This window comes from Semicossyphus pulcher, unplaced genomic scaffold, assembly GCF_022749685.1.
Source record: "Semicossyphus pulcher isolate SPU_LCO1_2020_fin unplaced genomic scaffold, fSemPul1.0.p SCAF_17, whole genome shotgun sequence".
Classification (NCBI taxonomy): Eukaryota; Metazoa; Chordata; class Actinopteri; order Labriformes; family Labridae; genus Semicossyphus; species Semicossyphus pulcher.
Genome location: NW_027211681.1, coordinates 8,442,186 through 8,463,029, shown reverse-complemented (window position 1 = coordinate 8,463,029; position 20,844 = coordinate 8,442,186). Strand labels below are relative to the sequence as shown.

General features: G+C 41.6%; 2 protein-coding genes across 2 annotated transcripts; one reads left to right on the top strand and one right to left on the bottom strand.

Moving 5' to 3' along the window:
• The first annotated feature begins 1,130 nt into the window (after positions 1–1,130).
• Positions 1,131–7,571, top strand: LOC138594380 (uncharacterized). Its single transcript, XM_069665452.1, has 5 exons — positions 1,131–1,143; positions 1,250–1,438; positions 3,148–3,370; positions 3,465–5,698; positions 5,799–7,571. Exons 1-5 carry the CDS (start codon positions 1,131–1,133, stop codon positions 5,804–5,806), a joined length of 2,667 nt encoding a protein of 888 aa, XP_069521553.1. The 3' UTR covers positions 5,807–7,571.
• An 86-nt stretch (positions 7,572–7,657) lies between these two features.
• ncapg (non-SMC condensin I complex, subunit G) lies at positions 7,658–18,799 on the bottom strand. Its single transcript, XM_069666066.1, has 22 exons — positions 18,774–18,799; positions 18,353–18,465; positions 17,696–17,932; positions 17,039–17,267; positions 16,528–16,673; positions 16,310–16,394; positions 15,869–16,061; positions 15,637–15,786; positions 13,914–14,054; positions 13,220–13,343; positions 12,981–13,070; positions 11,950–12,138; positions 11,717–11,827; positions 11,002–11,121; positions 10,526–10,759; positions 10,232–10,413; positions 9,932–10,097; positions 9,456–9,623; positions 9,124–9,247; positions 8,805–8,852; positions 8,600–8,669; positions 7,658–8,028 (listed from the first exon to the last, which is right to left on the bottom strand). Exons 2-22 carry the CDS (start codon positions 18,458–18,460, stop codon positions 7,902–7,904), a joined length of 3,042 nt encoding a protein of 1,013 aa, XP_069522167.1. The 5' UTR covers positions 18,461–18,465; positions 18,774–18,799; the 3' UTR covers positions 7,658–7,901.
• Positions 18,800–20,844: the final 2,045 nt, after the last annotated feature.

Here is a 20,844-nt window from a genome sequence, read left to right as displayed (position 1 = left end):
GATGGCTGGTTAGATTTGGAAGAGTGCTCATGTAATTTACCAATTATCGCCGGTGGTGGCGCTCAAGAGCACAACAATTTTAATCTTCAAGATTGTATCTTTAAGTTTCAGTTTAAGTTCAGTTTTTGTAAATCCTGTTTGGCATCTTGACAGTGAAATCAACGGGAAGGAAGGCCAGAAGACAAACAGCCCATAGATCACTCACAGTTCATGTGTCGTGTGTTTCAAAGAATAAAACCCTCAATACTTTTTTTCAAATCAGTTGCTGTGTATGAGTTTGCAAATTATATGGATAAAGTGGAAATTGTATACCAGACCTTACAAGAGTTTACACAATGAATACATTTGTAATGTGTCTTACCTAAAACAGACTCTGTTTGAGTGCTCATTTTATGTTTGTTTTTTTCTTAAAATGCGCTCGGTTATCAGTAAAACTTCCAATCTTTTTATTTTGCCTTTAGCTCCCTGCTGCCATCCCTTTCAGAAGAAATTGGACATCAGGGACGACGAGGGACTAAGTGTCTTCAGAACTCTGTTTTGGATGCTGTTCTCGGATCACTCTGCCCATCACACAGTTCCTTACTCTACCAGATCCTGAAGCTGGCACACCAGGAAAATTTGCTGTTGTTTGTTAATCACAGACCTGTGGGTCAAACTCAGTCTCTCTGCTGTCACTGTGGAGTAAACCAACAGGATAATGTTAACCCTATCGCAGTCCCACTAAGTGAATGTAAAGCCCACAACAGCAGCCCTTACTGCCCTTTTATCGATTGTGAACATCAAGGTCTTCAAAGCACAATGTGTCATTCAGGAGACTCTAACTCCAATTGTAGCATTAATCACTACCCTTTAACAGACTGTAAAAGTGAAGCTCCTCTGGGTTCAAGCTGTGGCTATGCGCAGAGGTGCAAGATGGAAACGTACACGTTTTTTTGCCCCAAGAGGTTGCACTGCACTTCAAGCCACAGCCTAGCTGTAGGTCATATTAATAACAAAGTGTGTTCATTTGCATCCTCTCCGTTATCAAAATCCCCTTCACTGTGCACTGCAGCCTCTAGTTCATGCCCTTCCTCATCGATCTGCTGTAACCAACACAACCCCCACTCTTGTCCCTGTTATTCAAAACGCGCATGTCTGACGCAGGTCAGGAACACAATAGAAAGAGGGGTTGGAGATGGGGATCCTCCTTGCCCTGTCCTTAAGAGAGAGCAGAGCCCCTCTCCGCCCCCTTTGTCCCCTATCCCCTCAGACATCAATAAGAAAACCGATGAAAAGCCACCCTCCCTCCTTCACCATAAACAAGAGGAGGAAGCTGACCTTATGCTCGAAGATGGTCTTGAGAATGCAAGTCAACAGGAAGCAAGTGTTGATACAGCTGCAGAAGAGGACCAAGACTGTCAGTCTCCAACAAGTAGTCTTGCTGAGCAGAACCCAAGTGGTACTTTACTGCAAGATGTTGTGAATCGCTTCAGTGAAAAACTAGAGACAATCAAACCGATCGAAAAGGACCGACCTCTGGTTTCCACTGCTGTTGATATCACGGGAAAGGAGCAGCCACAGTCTCCCTCAACCAGTCAGAACGTGTCATTTCATGCTGATGCCCATCTGACTGAAATTATTACAACAGTTCTTCACACAGGCAGTGCTAGTGACTACAATCTCAGTGAGCTTTTCAACCGCCATGATAGCAAAGAGCCAAAGTCACCTAATACACGCTCCCGTCGTCGCCAAGAAGTCCGTGCTGCTATGGCAACACCGACTGATGATGCTTCGACCAGAAGACAAACATTACAAATTAAACGAGAGCTTGCCATGTTGGACCAGTCCTACAGTAGGAGAAAAGTTCCACTAGCAAAGAGGCCAAAATTGAGAGATAAAAGTGTAACTGTTACTACATTACACACTTCAGATTCAAACATTGTTAAAGAGGAGTCTAAAAGAGAAACTAGGGGAGGTATAGAACCTTTTGACGAACATAGAATTGGTGAGGGACCGCTGAACTTTTTCATGGTGGAAAGTGACAAGGATAAAGTAAAAGAGGAGATACAGACTGTAATAGTAACAGAAGAAGTTCAGCTCGCCAAAGCAGAGGAGGGAGAAAGGGACATTTCTTGTGTGGAAAAAGATCTCACCCTCTCTAAAACTGAAATACCCACCTCTGAGCTGCAGAGCAAGGATTGCAAACAAGACTCCAAGGGTGACAGTGTACAAACAACAACAGCAATGTCAGTGACTGCAACCTCAGTAAAACGTGGCAGGCCTTGTAAAAAGGTTTGTAAGATTAGCAGTGTTAGTAGGGATAGGAAGCACAAAGAAGCCCAATCAGATCAAAACTCTGACAGTGGCAATAGACCAGGTAAAGATTGCCATAGTCCTATTAGAGAGAAACAGAAACGTCAATCAGATCATTCAAAGGATACAAGGAGGTCTAGAAGAAATATAGTACCTCCGCAGCGGTTTTCCTCCTATGTCACAGAGCCCATGTTCTTTGTCGCAAGTTTCTCTGAAAGCATCTCTAACCAGAAAACAAGAAAGAGCGAGGTTTTGACAACGAGCACCCTGAATTCCTTATTCAAAGATCCAGATGCTAAGGTCGCCCATCTTGAATCAAGAAATGAAGTCCCTCAATCCTCACCTGACAACACATTGAAGCAATGTGGACCATCTTACAAAGACTCAAATGTTCTTTCAACAAACAAGGTCTCTCCACAAACTGGTGCAAAAGAGAAGAATCCTAAAAAACACTGCTCAAACAATGTGACAGATGGCAAAGACATTGCTGCCAAACCTTGTGGAAGGCTACGATCGTCTCCAAAAAGACAACAGTACTCCGAGATCATTTCAAAAACTCCCGAAACCCCATCAAATATGGACGTCACCATTACGCCTGCTGCTTGTGTTGAGAGCTCTCCCAACTCCTATTACCAATACACTAGTCCAATCAAGCTCATGTATGTATCACCAGTAAATGATAAGGAAGGAGTAAGATATAGTCTCAAATCAGCAGGCTCTAGTTCTAGTGGACAAGCAGAGGAATCCTTTGACCCATGTGAGGAGTCTTCATGGTCAGGGGTACCTCAGAAACACAAGAATCAAAGCCCTGAGTCTGGTACTTCACGAGCAAAATACACTTCTTCACCACTAAAGTCTGCTACCTCACCAAGATCTGCTTCTTTACCACCCAAGTCAGCCTGTTCACCACCCAAGTCAGCCTGTTCACCACCCAAGTCAGCCTGTTCACCACCCAAGTCAGCCACTTCACCACGCAAGTCAGTCCCTTCACCAGCCAAGGCAACTTCTACACCAACCAAAGCTGCCCATTCACCCAAATCACCATCTTCATCACCGAAAACAGGTTCAAGAAGATCAAGTGAAGGAACTCCAACTAAGCGTGTAACTGGATCTGAGAGCCAGAGATCCCCAGGTGACTTACTATCTTACCATGAAACCACACCTCCAAAAAGGCGTCCGGGTCGGCCAAAGAAGCTGGGACCACAGCTGGAGCAAAAAGTGAAGAGACCAATTGGTCGGCCACGTAAGCAGAAGGCTGTGGATTCAGTAACGGGGCCTAAAGCGGAGAATGGAACATCTGTTTTATCATCTGACATTGAAGAGAATGCAAACAAAAACCTTAAAATAACAGTGGTGTATGGCCGGTCAAGGAGAAACAAGAGAACAGTGTCCGAGGGCTTTGACCAGCTACAAACAGAGTTACATGATGCTTGGCAAGCAGTGGGCCTTAAAAGGGACTTAAGCATTTTAATGGAAAACAGTAAGACCAGCTCAGGTAATATCAAAACAGCCTCAACAGAATTGCCGGAGAAATTAAATTTCCCTGTGAAAAAGTGTGCACCTCAGTCCAGCAGTAACGTCAAATGTCAGAAGCAGGATGATTCAGTACCCTCAAGGAAACCTGGTAGACCAGCAAAAGTTAAAATCTCTGGCATCTCAGTCACAGTAACAACGGTGTCCCCTCGACAACGTAAAATTCAAATAAATAAGGATACTCGGCAGTCTCCTGAAACACTAATTCAAAAGAAAGTACTTCTACCAGAGCTCAAATCTGCCAAAGAGGCCAGGACAATCAGTCGTCAATCAACAAACAAAACCAGTCACAATGAGGAAGGGACAGATACAACGGATGACAGTAATGACAAACTGCCAAATCAGTCTGTAGCGGTGCGTCAATCAATGAGAGTGAGAAAGCCCTCAATCCACTTTCTGCATGCAGTTGCCACTTCCAACTCCAGATCATACAGTCACAGCAATGCTCTCTTGCGGCGCTCTAAAAAATTTCTGCTAAACAAGGTTAGCAATGAACGGAAACAGTGTGAGCAACAGAATAGTGCACAAACTTCAGGGGGGAAAAGGCAGCTCTTTGGACAGGAAAGGAATAACATCTCTAAGGACCTAGGTAGAGTGGCAGGGGTGTCTGTTGACTCTATCTTTACCCCAAAAGAGACACTAAGGTGGTGGGCAGCATCAGCTGAGGAAAAGACTACAAACCAGGAGCTTGCCAGGCGGATACGACACATCTCTGACTCCTGGGTGTCAGACACTGAGGATAAGCAAGAAAAAGAAACTAAAATGGACACAAAGAGCAGCAGTTCATTGAACAGAAAGACCAAACATTCCTCTGTGGTTCGAACGCTGTTTGACTGTCCTCCCAACAAACCATCGTCCTGTAGCATGCAGCAGCTCTGCTCCTGGTTTATGCAGACCACAGAGACGCAGTCCCTGGCCATTGTTAAGAAGGCAAGCTCTCGCAATCCTTACGAACTCATGCACTTCCCTCGTTCTGCCAATAGAACAAGTGTTTGCCACAGTCCTCAGGCAGAGAGACTTCGCAAACACATCAAGAAATTTGCCAAAATAATGCCAAAAAGTCCTCTGCAACATCAACAGGCTCGAAGAAGGTTGAGGATGAGGAATAAGACACCTCTATCAACTCATAATATTCGGCGACAACTTTTCAGTCCCAGGTCGGCAACAAGCAAGACCCAGTGGAGGAGAAATAGATCATTTAGCAAGTATCAGGCCACTCTTTATAGAGCAAGGACAAGGTTCCTATCCCAGAAAAATAGGGAGGGGTGGCAAAAGAGGCAGAGGAAAAAGAAAAACCTGAAATGGGCTGTAGTGTCTGGTATACAACCAAAACATAATGCATTACGGAGATCAGCAAAAGATCAGTTATCTGACTATTGCCGAAGCAGTTCTGCTACCAGTTCTGTTGACCAAACTCAGGAGCCTGCTGATTTACCCAAGGAGCAGAACCTTTGCTCTAAAGCCTGGAGTCCCGAGAGATTGAAGGAATGCAGGGTGTTTCTGAGAAAGATCAACTCTCCAGACACTGAATCAACTGAGGAAGAGTCGGACTCCTGTACTGTGACACTGGATGATGGGTCACCTTCTGCATACCACTTTGCAGGAAGGGAGAGAGAACTGGTAGAAGTTGTTAAAGCTGTGAAAACTGACAGAAAACGGAGCACGAGAAGGTATGCCTCAAGAGACCTTGCAGGTTCTGCACCTAAATCAGTCCAGGAGCAAGATGAGATGCCATCAGGAAGGCAGAATGGCAAATACAAAAGTCCTGGAGTTGTGTCGACTGAACAACCACCACCACCACCACCAGCGAAAATGTTAAGACAATCGCGAATGAGGGGCCTTACTGGGCCGAGATGGTGCGACTTTGTGTTTGGTAACTATCTTTCTTCTTTAATTGAATATCACTAGAGACAATACTTATTAAGCTTAAGTTAAAATCGCCACAAAATAATGTGCTCTCTCTTTTCTGACAGAAACCTAAATGAAGCACGAGGTAACCTCCTTCCTGGGACAGGGACTGTGGTTTAACGTGGTGCCTTGGACATTGAGCTGACCACCTGGACTGACCATCCTGCTATGGTTCAGTCTTACACTCAGCAATTATGTAGCAGTCTAACTTAACAAAAGCTTGATGTTGCACTATTTTTATCATTGGATAAGTATGTACAGAATGTTTTTTTTCTATCGTCATCTTGCCTTTGTCATTCATAATGTGCATAGTAGATCAAATCATTATGTCAGACTATGTCAGTTTTTTGAGAGAAGTGCTTTTACAGTGATCCCTTTCAGAGTTGCTGTATTGGAAAAGAAAAGATTTGATGGCATATCATCAATGCCATCCGCCCTGAAAGATACCTCATTATCAAGGCCGCCACAATGACTTCTTTCTGTAAATCTTCAACTGAAACCAATAGAAATTTTTAATACTTAAGTCATTGTCACCACTTTAAAAATGAAACACTCTATTTATTTATACTCAAGCTTACTTTTACTGTGTTTGATTCCAAATTGTTAATTTAATATTTTTTGTATTTTAAATTTCCCAATATTTGAGCCTTCCTTGCAATATTTTTTTTTATGCTTATGTCACTGTTGTATTGCAAGTCAGTAGCCAAAAATACTGTTTGAATGAAGGATTTATTTTTAAATTAAACAACCCCCCCCCCCCTTTTTTTTTTTGTACCACAATCACTAAATGTGTGTGGACCCCAACTACTAAATTGCGTATTGGACTACAGTCTGTACTGTGATTATTTTTCGAACAATATTTGCAAGTCTTGGCACTAAACTATCACCACAAACAAACATGTTCAAATAGATAAAATTCAGCCTAAAAGATATCTCAATGTAGAGGTTTTGGTTAAGCGATGAAGAAAATGGCAAAATGCAGATTGATCATTTGGTTTTCTTTATTCAGTTTGTCTTCTTGTTTTCACCCAAAGCATATACTGTATTTTGGTGTTGGATATACATCTTGCACTATTCCATCTGAGATTATTAATCCCAATACAGATTCCTCCCTCATATTTTGCACATCCCATGTCCCACTACCAAACCCTACTGTAAAAATAGAATATATATTTGGTGCAATACAAACCCAGATGATTTATCCGTATGTAGTATTTTATTGCTGACAAATGGATGTACCCAAGTACCAATGGCTTGGGATGTTACTTCAGTTTTTCTCCATAGCCATCTAATGTGATCTTAAAAATCACTATAAATCTTTTATTACCCCACCTGCTGTTTTCCCCTAATTGTTATAATAGTGTGTTTTATAAAAGTGTTTATTATCATAAATGTACTAGCATTAATTACAGTTTGAATGCAGGTGGGAAATGTGTTTGTTTTTTTGAAGTTGCAGCAAGAGATGCCTACCTCCACAAAGGCTCAGCTAGTCCCTGCTTTTTATCACCTGATGGACCAGGCTAGACAGATGATTGGTGAACAGTTATATTGGATCAATATCTGAATTCCTGCCCTGTAAAGATCCAAGCTGTCTGGCTGTAGGTCAAAACTTAAACCTGTAGTGTGTATTGTATGTCTGACTACCTTTGTATGTACGTCACTATGGTTGCCATTTCAACATGATGGAGGTGAGGTGGCTCAGTCTTGTGATAAATAACCATCAGCCCTCTGTTGAAGAACCTGGTGCTAAACATCTGTTGTAAATTTTCTTCACGTGTTTTTATACTGTCCATTACAGATGCAGCAAAGAGGTGTGTCTGATTGGAACAATAAAGAGATTTTTGGATTAACCAAAATGTCTGGGAACAACTGATTTGATTTTGTGATAAAGTTTTATTGACATTTGATTTTAATGGTTAAAAATACAAACTTTGAAACTGGGCGACAAATTGAGAGGAAATCTGGCTACATATTAAAGAAAAGGTGACCACATTTTAAGGGATCTACTCAAAGTCTTAAGTAAAGTGACACTGACTTATGCCTATTTTAAAAGCATATGAAATATCACAAGTTATTGTAAATGATATTAAACTGGAGTACTTGAGCATAACTTACAAATAACTACATTTCAACATCCTTTTTGGCCTTAATTGGTCGTAACCAGACTTCTACGACACATTTGCCTCCTGGTCGATAAGGGTGTTGAGGTCCAGCTTTGTCTTCTCTAGAGCCGCAGTCTTGGCCCTCCGTGAGGGACGCACCACAGAGACTGACTCTGGGACATTTTCTCCATCACTGTAGCCAAGATAAAAATGAGAAGAACATCAATGTGAGAAACATATAGTGATGTATTGCATCACAAAAGGGGCAAAAAACAACTACAAATCATTTTAGGATAACTTTATTTCCATCTTTTAAAAAACAGCAAAATTGGGGGAGCTGGTTTAGCTCAGCTTGAGCAGGCGCCCCATGTACAGAGGCTACAGTCCTCGTTGCACTACTATAGACTATTGGTCTGCCGATCATTTGGTGCATGTCATCCCCCACTCTCTACTCCCCACATTTCCTGTCTCTCTTAAGCTGTCCTATCTAATAAAGGCAAAAGCCCAAAATATAATCTTTAAAAACAACAACTGGAAAATGGCCCAAAGGAAATTTTGGCCACTCTGCATGTTCAGCACAAAATAAATCTCAGCCCCGAGCATTTCCACACAATCAAAGAAATAAGAAAAGTACTATTATTGAACTTCTTAAGCCTTGCAAGGTTAAAGTTTTATGACGTCAGTTCTCTGAATATGAGTTTCCTTATATTTACGCACAGAACTTTGCTTGGACATCCTGTAATTTTTGCTGACAAAACACTCACCTCTCCTCTGATGACTCTGCCCTCCTGCTCGGCCTTCTGCCCCCTTTGGCTGTGCAGACTTTCCTCTGACCTGCGCACACAAACACTCAGGTTACCTCACAGTGCTGAGTCAACTCCACGACTCAGGTAGATGAGAAGAGCTCTAAAAATATAGTAGCGATATGAACAACTGCAGTTTCAGATGAGTGTACAGAACCTGCATTACCTCTTTTGGCCCTCTTGGCAGATTTAGATGGATCTTCTGCTGCAGCCTCTGTGGAAACATGGCAGAGAGAAAAGTCATATTTTTTGCAGGTTCCCTCTCTAGTAGCTGCCTTCTTATCTTAAAGCCCAAATAGGATGGCGTGAGGTGTTTAATCCACTTAGCAACATTCTGGTAATAATGCTTAATCCTTTAACAGGAAGAGTTGTCATACACATGCAAAGAGAAAATCTAGCTTGACACAGAAGAAGAATTTTCAAGGATGCTAAGCAGGAAGTCTGGTGGCCTTTTATCCAGACTGTCGCTGTGTTTGCATGGTTACCATCTGCATTGACGTCCAGTGGTTGTAACGCGCTGGCACTGAGGAGCTCTGCCTGCTCTTTTGAGTCCACAAGCTGGTTAACCATCTTCTCCAGAGCACGCAGACAGACACGATCCTTCACCACCTGGAGAAAGAAGGAGAGATTAATAGTATACATATTTATAGATACATGAAATGAAGTGTCGGTGTATTTTTAGCCACACTAGCGAAAACAAAATGTGCTAAAACACTAACCTGATGGTTGAAATGGTAAAAATGAAACCTTGTAAACATCAGCATGTTAGCATTGTGATTGTGACAGCTGCTAGTGTCTGCGTGGACTGTGTAGGTACCTGAACAAGCTGCTGCAGAAGCGTCTGCAGGTCTTTCCTGACCGTCTCATCTCTGCTGAGCTCCAGGTTGCTGAGAGTCTTGGCATAGAGACGCACCTCAGGGGCTGTGGGGTCCCTCAGCATCTCCCCGCACATACGCACAGCCAAGTAGTCATGGACACACACCTCCTGAAAGACGTGCAGAACACATGCATCCAGTACGTTCAATTTGTTTTTGCCTCATTGCGAAATGAAGTCCCTTTAAATAGTTGACTCAGAAAAGCAGAATTTAAGCTCTGCATGTTCTAACATTGCAAGCCAAGACTTTGTTTTTTTATGAGCACTCTGAGGTTTTCATCATATTGTTTTCTTTCCACAAATAGATTTTCATGTCTGCAGAGCAAATAAACACTAATGAGGAATTTCTCATTAAGACGACCCAGATTGATCAGTGAGGATTTGGTGCGTTCAGTGTACTCTCAGTGGATCTTTCTTACCTCTGTATTAGTTGAGGGCTTAATAAGCCCACTCGGTCGGGTTAGCTCCACGAGTAGCTCGACCACATTGTTAATATCCACCTCAGCCAGCGGAGAGGTGGCTGGGGCATTCATCAGAGTCCGAACAGTCGGCAGGAAACTCTCCTCCACAACCTCCTGGTGGACCCTTATAAACAAAGATGAACTCCACATTAGTTGATATTGCTGAACTAATAACTCCGCTTGGACAAGTCATCGTTCTAATAACACATAACAACAACATAAATCATTGTTTGCTTGTGCTTGCGCGTGATGTTTGACCTGCTTTCGCGGGCGTAGAGCTGGAAGAAGACGCCCAGGCAGTGTCGCAGTCGGGTGTCGTCCTCAGTGACAGGATTGTACCACAGCAACACCAAACGGGACAACATCTTAGCACTGGAGATGCGGCCGGTGTATATTAGCTTGGCCAGGCCTTCCGCTGTCTCTGTACGCAAGTCAGACACCTGAAAATGTTAAACACACAGATAGTTCGATAAAACAGTCTTCAGCAAGTCTAATAAAGTACTTATATACCGTATGTTGTTTATGAAGTCAGTATTGCATCCTCAGCCTCACCTCACTGTCCAGGAACTCTGAGAGCATCACGAGTATACTCTGTGCGGTGTCCTCCGGGGCATCTCCCTTCTCCTTGGCCGCCAGTGCGTCCTCCTGTCTGTCAGGGGATTGGGAGGGCAGGGCCGTCTGGGTGGCAGCTGTGTCAGAGAGCAGCTGGAAGCCGAACAGCAGCAGCAGGTCGATGATCGCCCGCAGAGCACTGATACGGATCTTTATCTCATCCAGCTGGGCGATCTACAAGCAAACACCAACACAGAAAAAACAGTCATTTTAAAAAAGTGATTAAAGATGATGTTGCTGTTGAGTTTATCGAATGCAAGTTTGCCAAGTTTTAAGTACCACAAATGAAATTTAGCTCAGCGCTATTTTAATGGAAAAGCACCAGTGTCTTGGAAATCTTAAAACCTCAGTGCCGCAAATGTTTATAAACATATTTGAAACAATATTTGAAAGGTAGATAAAATGCACGTGGATACCTGTAGCAGCAGGACCATGTGGGTTTTGGCCAGCTCCTTGCTGTGCAGAGTGCACGTTCCCAAACACACCACGGCTGTGTTACGGACAGCTGGGTGAGCGTTCGCTATGCTGGGCAGGACCTGGCAGAGAAGGAGAAAAGTAGTGACAACTTTTACTGACTTCACTTCAAGCCATACCTCAACAAATGTTTGCCAACATGAGATGACAAGAAGAAAAATAAATGGCTATAATTGACACAGACAGGGCCATGTGTGGCTACTAAATGGTTTGAACTGAATTTGTTAGTGGGTTAGATAGTTATATTTGTTCATTTGTATTTGTGTTGTTGCTGTAAAAACGTTTATGCTGCTCTCTTGGCCAGGTCACTCTTATATCTCAAGTATCATAAGAAAGAAGATTTATTAATAACACTTATTTCCATCTGTTCTCTCAGTGCAGATTCACAGACAAGCCCCTATGTTACCGTAAATGTAAATTATTTAACTTATATTGTGATCAGGTGGTGTGGTACTAAAAATGTATGACGTTCAATCATAGGGTGGAAAAAAGACATTGAAATAAAAGGAGTAGGAAAGGAACCACTGACTCAAGACAATAAAAGGTGACTTGGTCAGATATGTCTTATTTCTCACAGAACCAATTGGAACTTGTGCTTTGTGCATCTACATTAACACAAGTTAAATACAGAATGATCTGTGCAGCGTGGGTTTATACCAGAGAGGACATTAAGGCGCTTATGGTTGGACCAATTCTCGTCTTGATGTTCATCTGCTTCAGCAGCTCTGCACACATTGTGAGACACCTCAGAAGAGTCTCTGGGTCATTCTAAAAAAAAAACAGAAAAAAAACACAAGTTAAGACCAAGAGGAAAATCAACTCTCAGAGGCAGAGTGTCATTAAAGGACATGTGAGGTTACAGAGGAGATGCTTCCTGTTTGGCGATGTACCTTCTCAGTGCGGATCTCCTTGTCAGCCGGCTGGCTGCTCGCTGCGATTTCCTGGATGATGTTGTTCCTGCGGTTCTCGAGCTCCATGATGGAGTCCTTAAGCTCTGCAGCACGGCCGAACTCCTGGGCGGTGATACAATCCTCCAGGGTTTGTTTAGCCTCCAAGATACGCACCTTCACCTCTGCAAGCTGGAGGGGAGGAGGAAGAGAGAATACTGAGTTGGGGACATAAGAGTGATTCCTTAGATGATATAAACTCCAGAGGATTCTCTAATGTTGACACCAGCAACTGCACCTCCATCAACATCAAAACAGCTGAGGCTCTGGGACAGGTTATAACCCTCTAAAGGTTACATTGCTGTCTGAAGAGAGAGCAGGTGCACTGAATTTATGGAAGCTAGACACCTGGGCTAGGGCTGGCTTCTTTCTCAGCTGTCAGTCAGAGATATTACAAACATTCAGTTCATGTTTAAAGATGGAGAGCTGAGAAGGATGGACAATCATTGTGAAGTCAAAAGCTGTGATCAATCCCTCTGTGCCTAGGTGCTTCTAGGTAAACACCGACTTCAACAGAGGTTAAGTAAGGAGAAAAATGGGATAGAAAAAAATGAAATTAGAGGGAAAACTAGTGAACCTGTACACACCAGGCAGAGACCAGATTAGCATACACAATATGCACCTTCCACCCCACTTGTTAAAACATGCTTTGGCTTCAAATACAAACCATCTGGCTGCTGGAGGTACGGAGGGATAGACAAATAGAAACAGACAGGGAGAGAATGTAAACAGAGCGCAGAAGAACAGAAAAGACTTATAGTTTATAGACAGACAATCGTTTGTTAGCTTTGACAATTTTAGAACATGTAAACCTACGTAAGCCCTGTGAAAATTCTAACTTTTCTACTAAATGAAAACTCGCAATGTGCCAAATATGTGGTGTTTTCATCGGCACATAAAGCAGCAGGGTATTTGGAGAGGATTACTGAGTCTAATTTCTTGTGGGTGCTTTCTGTTGGCAGAGTGCTCCCCACCTGGACCTGCTGCCGCCGGCTCTCGTTCTCATCCACGGGCAGACTGGCCTCCATGATGGGCTCCCTCACATCCGAGATGATTTCTGCCACCTGTTCAGCACAGAGCCAGCTCATTTAGACATGAATCTCAGTGGTGATGATACGACTGCTAGTAGCTGAACAAGTAGTCCAGTCCTAGTATAAGACTGTTAAATACATGTACAGAAAAAGTTCTGTTTTAAATGTAATATGTAACGTACAGTCTGTATGCATCCGTGGTCGTCAGGAATGAGGGTGAGGAGTTTCTCTGTGAGTAGGGAGACGAGGGAGGAGGGAGTCTGTGGAAGAGCCAACATCTCCTGCAGGACCGCCAACACACGCTTCCTACAAACACACACAACATAACAAGTCTCAAGAAAAACACCTCAACAAGCCCATGACAATGTTAAAGAGTGGATATGAAGCTGTTCACTTTGTGAAGTCACAAAGTACAACCTCAGCAGGCTTAAGAGAGTTGGCCAATCAGAAGAAAGTGGGCGTGTAGGGGCGGGGTTTCTTAAAGGGACAGAGCTGACCGAGTCGTTTCAGGCAGAGGCTGAGTTTTTCGACTGGAAATCATGCTAAGCTACTCCACAGGTATCACAGAGTGAAATATGAAGCTTGAAGTTAGCATAATACCCCCCTTTAAGCGAAATTTAGTGATTTTCTAATCAAGACAAAATAAGGCTGTAAAATAAACTGCCCCTATACACCTCCTAAAAAACTAAATGAACACATATTGCAGAAGAGATTGTCTGAAATTCATTTTGAAACAGAACATAGCTGCTGAAACAACAGCCTACATTTAACAAGATATGTAACTATAAAGTCATTTAGTTCCTGTATCTTCCAAAATCATGTTTCCCCTACCTTCTATTTATCATTTTACCAACACAACTCTGCTCCGCGTCTTACCTGCCGCCCTCCTCGTTGGTGTCCAGACATCCGATGAGATGGATGAGCTGTTGGGAGATGAACTCTTTGGTCATGACGAGCTCCAGCTGGTTGAAGTCAGCTCTCTGTTCCTCTGACAGCACAGGCACTGCCTTCAGGTATCTATAACAATCAAAAGTCAAGTGTCAGATTGAACAACGGCTCTCAGAGCCGTCACATAAGATGAGGATGTCATGGGGTACCAGATTCACAGTAGTTCAGCTCTGAACACATAACACAATGATATTTAAAGGCAATACTGTAGGTGGGTAAACACTGCACCAGCACTGCCTATAAGCCAAAGCTGCACAGAGCCACATTAGTCATCAGCTCGCCACTGAGGGACTTATACAAACCTGAAACTTCTGAAAAACAAATGTGTGTATTTTATGAGCAGATTAATGCTAAGCGCACCCTCTGTTACAGCAGCATTAAGGAGTATTTCACACTATGGCAGGAGATGCATAAGGCAGGTGGGAAAACAACAATCATGAATAAAAAGATGATATTTGATTATTTCCATCTGTGTGGATTTAAAATGTATGACTGTGGAAGGCACTGTTTGATTTCTGCTCAAAGTTATGTTTTGGAGTCAATCTTATGCTAATTTTTAAATATATTCCATATGTAGTATGCAGTTTGGTCATTGCTAACTTTTGGGTGTATTTGTTTCACTGTGTCACAATGAGCAGTCTCCAGATCAGTATTGAGGAAGTGTTGTGATTGTCAAGGTCTGCAGCTAAATCTGAAAAAACAACTCATGATCTGCGGGGTCCCTGAGGCACGTTAACTGGATCACAGCTATTTTTGAAACATCTGACTTTGATCATGTTCATTTTAAAAAGCAGACTTACAAAAGCTCTAAACAGTAACAACAGTGTTTTACTTGTTTTGCTTTGATAGAGCCACGCTTTAATCTAACCAGCCTGGTTAAAATGGAACACAAGCAATGAGTTAGCCACACAGTTACATACACAAAGAGCTCCTCTGAGAACACCGGGGCGGCTTTCAGATACCTGAGCAACAACATGGTCAAATACTCAAGTAATTATGTTGTGAATTTAAGGCTGTATTAAAAAAAAATTGGTTCACAAGTTTTTGGAGTTCTTCCTAAAACAGTGTTCAGACACGCATATAAATAGTGAAAGTATCTTTTTCTCCTCCTCCTTATACTGGACATTAGAAGATACTTTCATAATGCACTGTTAATGTAAATGATGAGGCCAAAACACTGTATGTTCAAAAATGTCCATGACATTAATGTCAGGCTATGGCAGACTGCATTGGAAAAATCTAAGTAAATATATAAGTTATGGCCTTTTTAGTCCAAAATTTCCTCTTTAAGTTTCCCTGGATAGATTTCCTATTGTTTCCGGTACTGTAAAAAACATAATGAAATTAAATGCACTTTTACTGTATGGAAAAAAAGACTAGATTTTAGCCCAAATCCCTGATACTAAAAGACTATTAGAAAGGGATTTTTTTTATGTCGGGTATGAACAAGAGGACAAACCCTGTTCTGATCTTTGCATTGGCACTTTACTATTTCAAAGACGGACTAAAAATACTGGTTACCCTTTCAAAGATAAGTTACTCTATAAAGTTTAAAATTGTAAATTGTTCAATAAATGTACTCTGCAGTAGGGTCAAAACATACAGCATGGTAAAAAAACAAAAACAAAGATGTAATCCAGTGAACTCTCACCCATAGAGGTAGTCAGCATACGTGGCAGCATCTGGTAACACTTGCTCCAGCATTTCATCACCATCATCTCCTTTATCCTTGATGAATTCACACAGAGCTCTACAGTAAAGAACAGTCTCGCAGGTCAGAGAGTCCACTGGGATCAGCTTCCTGTTGACAACACACACAACCTTAAAACCTTTTATTTGTTACATCAAAGGTGAGAGTCAGAGAGGCGAGGGTCCGTGTGTACCTGTTGTCAAGCTGCACTCTGTTCTGCAGCAGTTCTTCAGTGGGTGTGCCTTTGAAGATGGCTTTCAGTGTGTCCATAGCTGTTTTGGCGCAATTCTCTACATCTAGTCTGTGGAGCAGCTCTATGACGTTTCCATCCAGCCGCAGCAGCCAGGACGGTAGCAGGCGAGAACACACCACTTCCCTCACCGCTTCTGCAACACACACAGACAGTAGCACATATTATTAACTGGGCACAACAAAGTTAGAGTAATAGAAAAGAAATCATGACATTTGGACATTTCGTGAAATAAACAATCAGTCAAAGAATGATTAATTGATGCTAAAATTATTATTTGTTGAAGCTTTCAGTTTGTTTGTTTTTTGCAATAACTTGATCAAAAATATGTCAGTGTAAATATAATGTCAAAGACACTCACAGGGGGAAAGAAATCTATATTACCTGAAGTGTCACAGAGACCCTGCTGCAGTAGACCAACTCTCTGTGCGATGGTCAAAGCTTTTATGTGAACTTTTTCAGCCAGAACCTGAAACAGAAAACAACGATAGAGGTTCAGAAGAGCAATGTTCATTGAGATCAAAAGAACTACGCTGTTGTTATATGTTTATGTACTTAGCATTTGTTTTAAATTTACTCCACACTTTCACATCTGTGGCTACCTGGTAGGCTAGCTTGCGGACGTTCTCTTTGATGTCCCGGGTGCGTTTGAGTACTTTGGGGAGGGTGCGAGGAGACATTGCAATGCAGGAAAGAACGGCACGCCGCACCTCAGCATTAGAATCATTTTCAAGAATCAGCATGTACGCTGAAAGATAGGCAGAAAATGAACATTAGATGGCTAATTTTAAAGAAAAAAATAATAAAATTAATATGTCAACATCACATCAAAGGCTACTTCAAAGACTGCTGATTAAAGACAAACAACACTATGAGGTGAGCAGTAGCACTGTGCTTCTACAAGACAGCAGTCAAATACCCCACTCACGCTGGTCCCACTACAGTTTAATGATATTCTCAACTTTGGATCAAAGAAATATACTGGATGTCAAACATTCAGAAGGAAATATTGTTACAAAAGGTTGTCGGTAATTTATAAAATAAATAACATTAATTTTCTTGGATGTGTTGTGTTAAAAAAAAAAAGGCATCATAGAAAAAAACGAAACCAACCATTGATGGTTGGGCAGTCAGGGTCCTTTGGCTGCTGCAGGCGTGCCATAGCCAAAGCGGCCTGAATCCTCACATTGGGGAACTTGTCAGTGACACGGACCAGCATGGCTTGGTGGATGTGATCAAAGAGGTCGTCGTCTATCTGAGCATTCTCTGCCATGCTGCCCAGCAACTTGTTGATCAGCTGGCACACACGGAAACGCACCGCATGGCTACTGGCTTTATGAGACTGTGAGAAGGAAAGCAGAAAATGCATTAGACCAGAAAGGGGAGCGAGACAAAGGAAAGGGCAGAAACGGGCAGAGAATGCAGGAAGAAGATAGGACATGGTTTAAAAGATAGAAGACGAGTAGGACAGACAAAAGTGTTGGAGTGAGAAACAGATGGAGTCCAAAAGGAAGAGAAAGTTGACAGATGGTGCAGTACAAAATATAAGGAGGTGGCTGAGAACTCAATCACATCAAGACTTCTCTGTACATCAAATGCCCACAAGAAATCAAAGACATAGTTTTTTTTTAAGTCAACAATTTACTTAACAAAGGATTGCTGCAAATGATTATATATTTATTTATTTTAAGATTTATCACAAAGAACAAACAATGTTCTCTTAATAATTTAACTTTGTGCGCATAAGAGGCTTATGAAAAATGTTTATACCTCCAACAGGAAGTTGAAGATGAAACTCAGGAATGGATGATCATCCTCAGCATCCTCGTCTTCCTCCTCCTCATTTTCCTGCTCCACCTCCTCTGCTTTAGGTGGAGACTGGAAACTGGTGGCAAACCTCGCGACGAACTCAATGACATTTTCAACTGTCGGCTCACGCTTGTACACAATCATGGCATACTTCATGTAGTGGACGAACTCTTCGTGGAACAGTGTCTTGTCCTCAAGCTGATGGAGGAGACAAACGAAGAAGGTGATGCAAGCCAGGAGAAACAGTAGTTTGCGTTTCAAACAAAAGACACAGAAGCAGCGTAAAGTTTCTTTGCAACACACAGAACAAACCTCCAGAAAACTAAGGTCTGCTCAAAGATAAAGTTGTCTTAAATTGAGGCTTAAAACGTTTTTTGTTTGCTTCCAGCTTAATAGAATGAGTGTAAAAATAGTTTTTCCAGAATCCTGATGTGTAGTGGCATTCATAATATAAATGTATAGTTGTTCTTCTTCATTTTTACAGAATTCACATTCGTTATCAAGATCTACAAATCTTGAGACACATTTTTTAGCGGGATACATATTATGTAATCCAATGGCAAAGTAAACACAATATGAAGTTCACAATAGCGTCACATATCACCCTACATAACTTACCTTGCTGTATCTGCTCTTCAGGCTTGCCACCAGCTTTGCCTTGTTGTTGTGGCCTTTCTGCGCGCGCTGAAACGCCTCTTTAATCTCTATTTCATTGTCCGCAGTCATCGTTCCTTCATAGAAAATCAAATAAGAGGACAGGATCACTCAGACAGTCTTTACGGCGTCCCATGCAATTATTTACACCTCCAGAAACGTATTTACTAAACGCTAACAGCAGCAGCCTTTACGTCCCCAGAGCCTCGTTAGTTAGCTACCCAGCCCCACCTCGATACAACTCCCACTGAAAGTGGAATAACACAGCCTAACTACGTTGTACGGTATTAAGTTCCCTAGGTACACTCTTATAGTTTTTGTCAAAATGGTACAGCGATATTTAACTACACAACACTGTTAAATTTCTAATCGTTTTGAAAGTTACCGTTTCTTCAGTTTTCTTCTCACAACACTGCCGCCTGTTTTCAAATTCAACTGTCGTTTGTTCTCGCGAGAAGTGAGATTATTGATTTTGACGTCATGACGTACGTGTTTTTATTTTTTTTTAGGCCTGAGTTCATCCTGTCAGGAGGCTCTTTCGGTTATTCTCAATAACTTAGACTATTTCAAAGTATTAGATTTGAAACACGATAATTTATTGATTTATCGATCGGTCCACCAACTGAAGATTAAAGTTTAATAATTAATACGATAATATATATATATTTTTTAAATCCCCTGCAAAAACTGAGAAGTCTCCTTTTCTGTTGTTTATTTATTATGATTTATTATCGTTATTTTTATTATTACTTCTTAATTTCGTATTATTATCATTTCTATTATTGTTTGTATTCATAACTGTTTGTTTTTTGAGATTTTGTAACTAAACTACTATTTTGAACTAAATTTCAAAAATGGGGGATCACTAAAGATAATCTCATCTTCTCTGTTTGTATTGTAACTAAACATGATCTGTTTTGGACCCTTGTTGGTCACAAAAAAACATGAATAATTCATGAACATTTTTTACTTCATGACTTTTGACAGATTTAATTCAATTTTTCTGAGAGAATAAAAGACAGATTAAACAATAATACATATAATGGCTGACCTAAAAATCAAATCCTCATTTTCCCAGATCCAAATTTTTGGGGGCTTTTTGATTCCTACTTTTGTCTATTGTAGCATACTTAAATATATATTTGAAAATGGTTTACATGCTGTACACAGCCTGGGTGTTTGTGTTGCCTATTAGAAAAAGCTCAGGGAAAAATCTACAACCTTTTCGAGGGCACTCAAACTGCAGCAACTGTGAGAGAAAATATCAACATTTTTGACCATAACATTCAAATACCATATATTGTTTTTGGTCGCTTTATTTTGATTCATCAATTAAATCCAGAGAATGAACCAGGTAATTGTGAGGCTTAATTTTGGTTTGATGATGAAATCAGAAAGCAATAATCTGCTAATATTTCATGCTATTCCCACTTTGGTACCTCACCTCATTGGTGTTGAGATGTCTGAGATGAAACAGCTGACATCTCAGCCATAAAAAGGGCAGGTTCAAATGTCTCCACAGGCAGACAGGGCAGCTGGATTTATTGCACCAGCAGCCATCTATCTTTGGAAATCAATTTGATATAGAGGGTCCTCTGCCAGGCTTGTGCTTTAGACCTGTGTGCATGTGGGCGTAGGATTATCTCAGAGGTGTATTATCAAATCAAATATTTATGCTGGTGGATTCAGGGGCTGAAAGTCTCTCCATTAGTCCTTACACCTGCTATGTCATGTGCCAAAAAGATGTGACAGAAGGGCCTCATAGCAATTCTGCTACCTCTTTAGACATCAGAATGCTTTCCAGACAAATGTGTAAAACCTTTAGAATATTCAGTCATCAAACTTACATTACTCATTAGGACTCTTTTTCAGACCTCTGTACCATGCGTTTAGATCTTCATAGTATATATAACAATGTATATCCTGTTGTGACCTTTTGGATTACAAACTGGGCAAAGCAGACAAATTCCCCAAGGACTCCCATACCCCTTGAACCCCTAGATAAACAATGTGCTAATTGTTTTGTACTAATTTTATTGTTTACAAATGAGTTTGGGCACATGCTCCACTAAAGGATCTGATCCTGCATTGGCCACGTCTTTAGGCCTCTTCAATTTGGTAGTAAGATACCACGTCTAAAGATTTAACTAGCTGTTCCAACAGCCATATCCAAAGTCAGGGTGAAAGGTCTGCCATCAGCCTCCTCCTGCCTGCATCACTTTGCCTCCCTAATCTCTCTCCAAGAACTCTGTGTCTTTTGCGTGCCTTCGTGGTCCCTGATGCGATGAATCGTAAAAATGGGCATAACAGCACACACTTTCGGACAGCCCCTCCTCGAAGGCATTCATGGCGTTGCACTCGGTTGGTTTTATGAAAACTGATGGAGGAATGGAAAAGAGGAGTTGAGATCCTTCATACCTGCGTAACTGTCCAGTTGCTGCATGATGTGGGCAGAA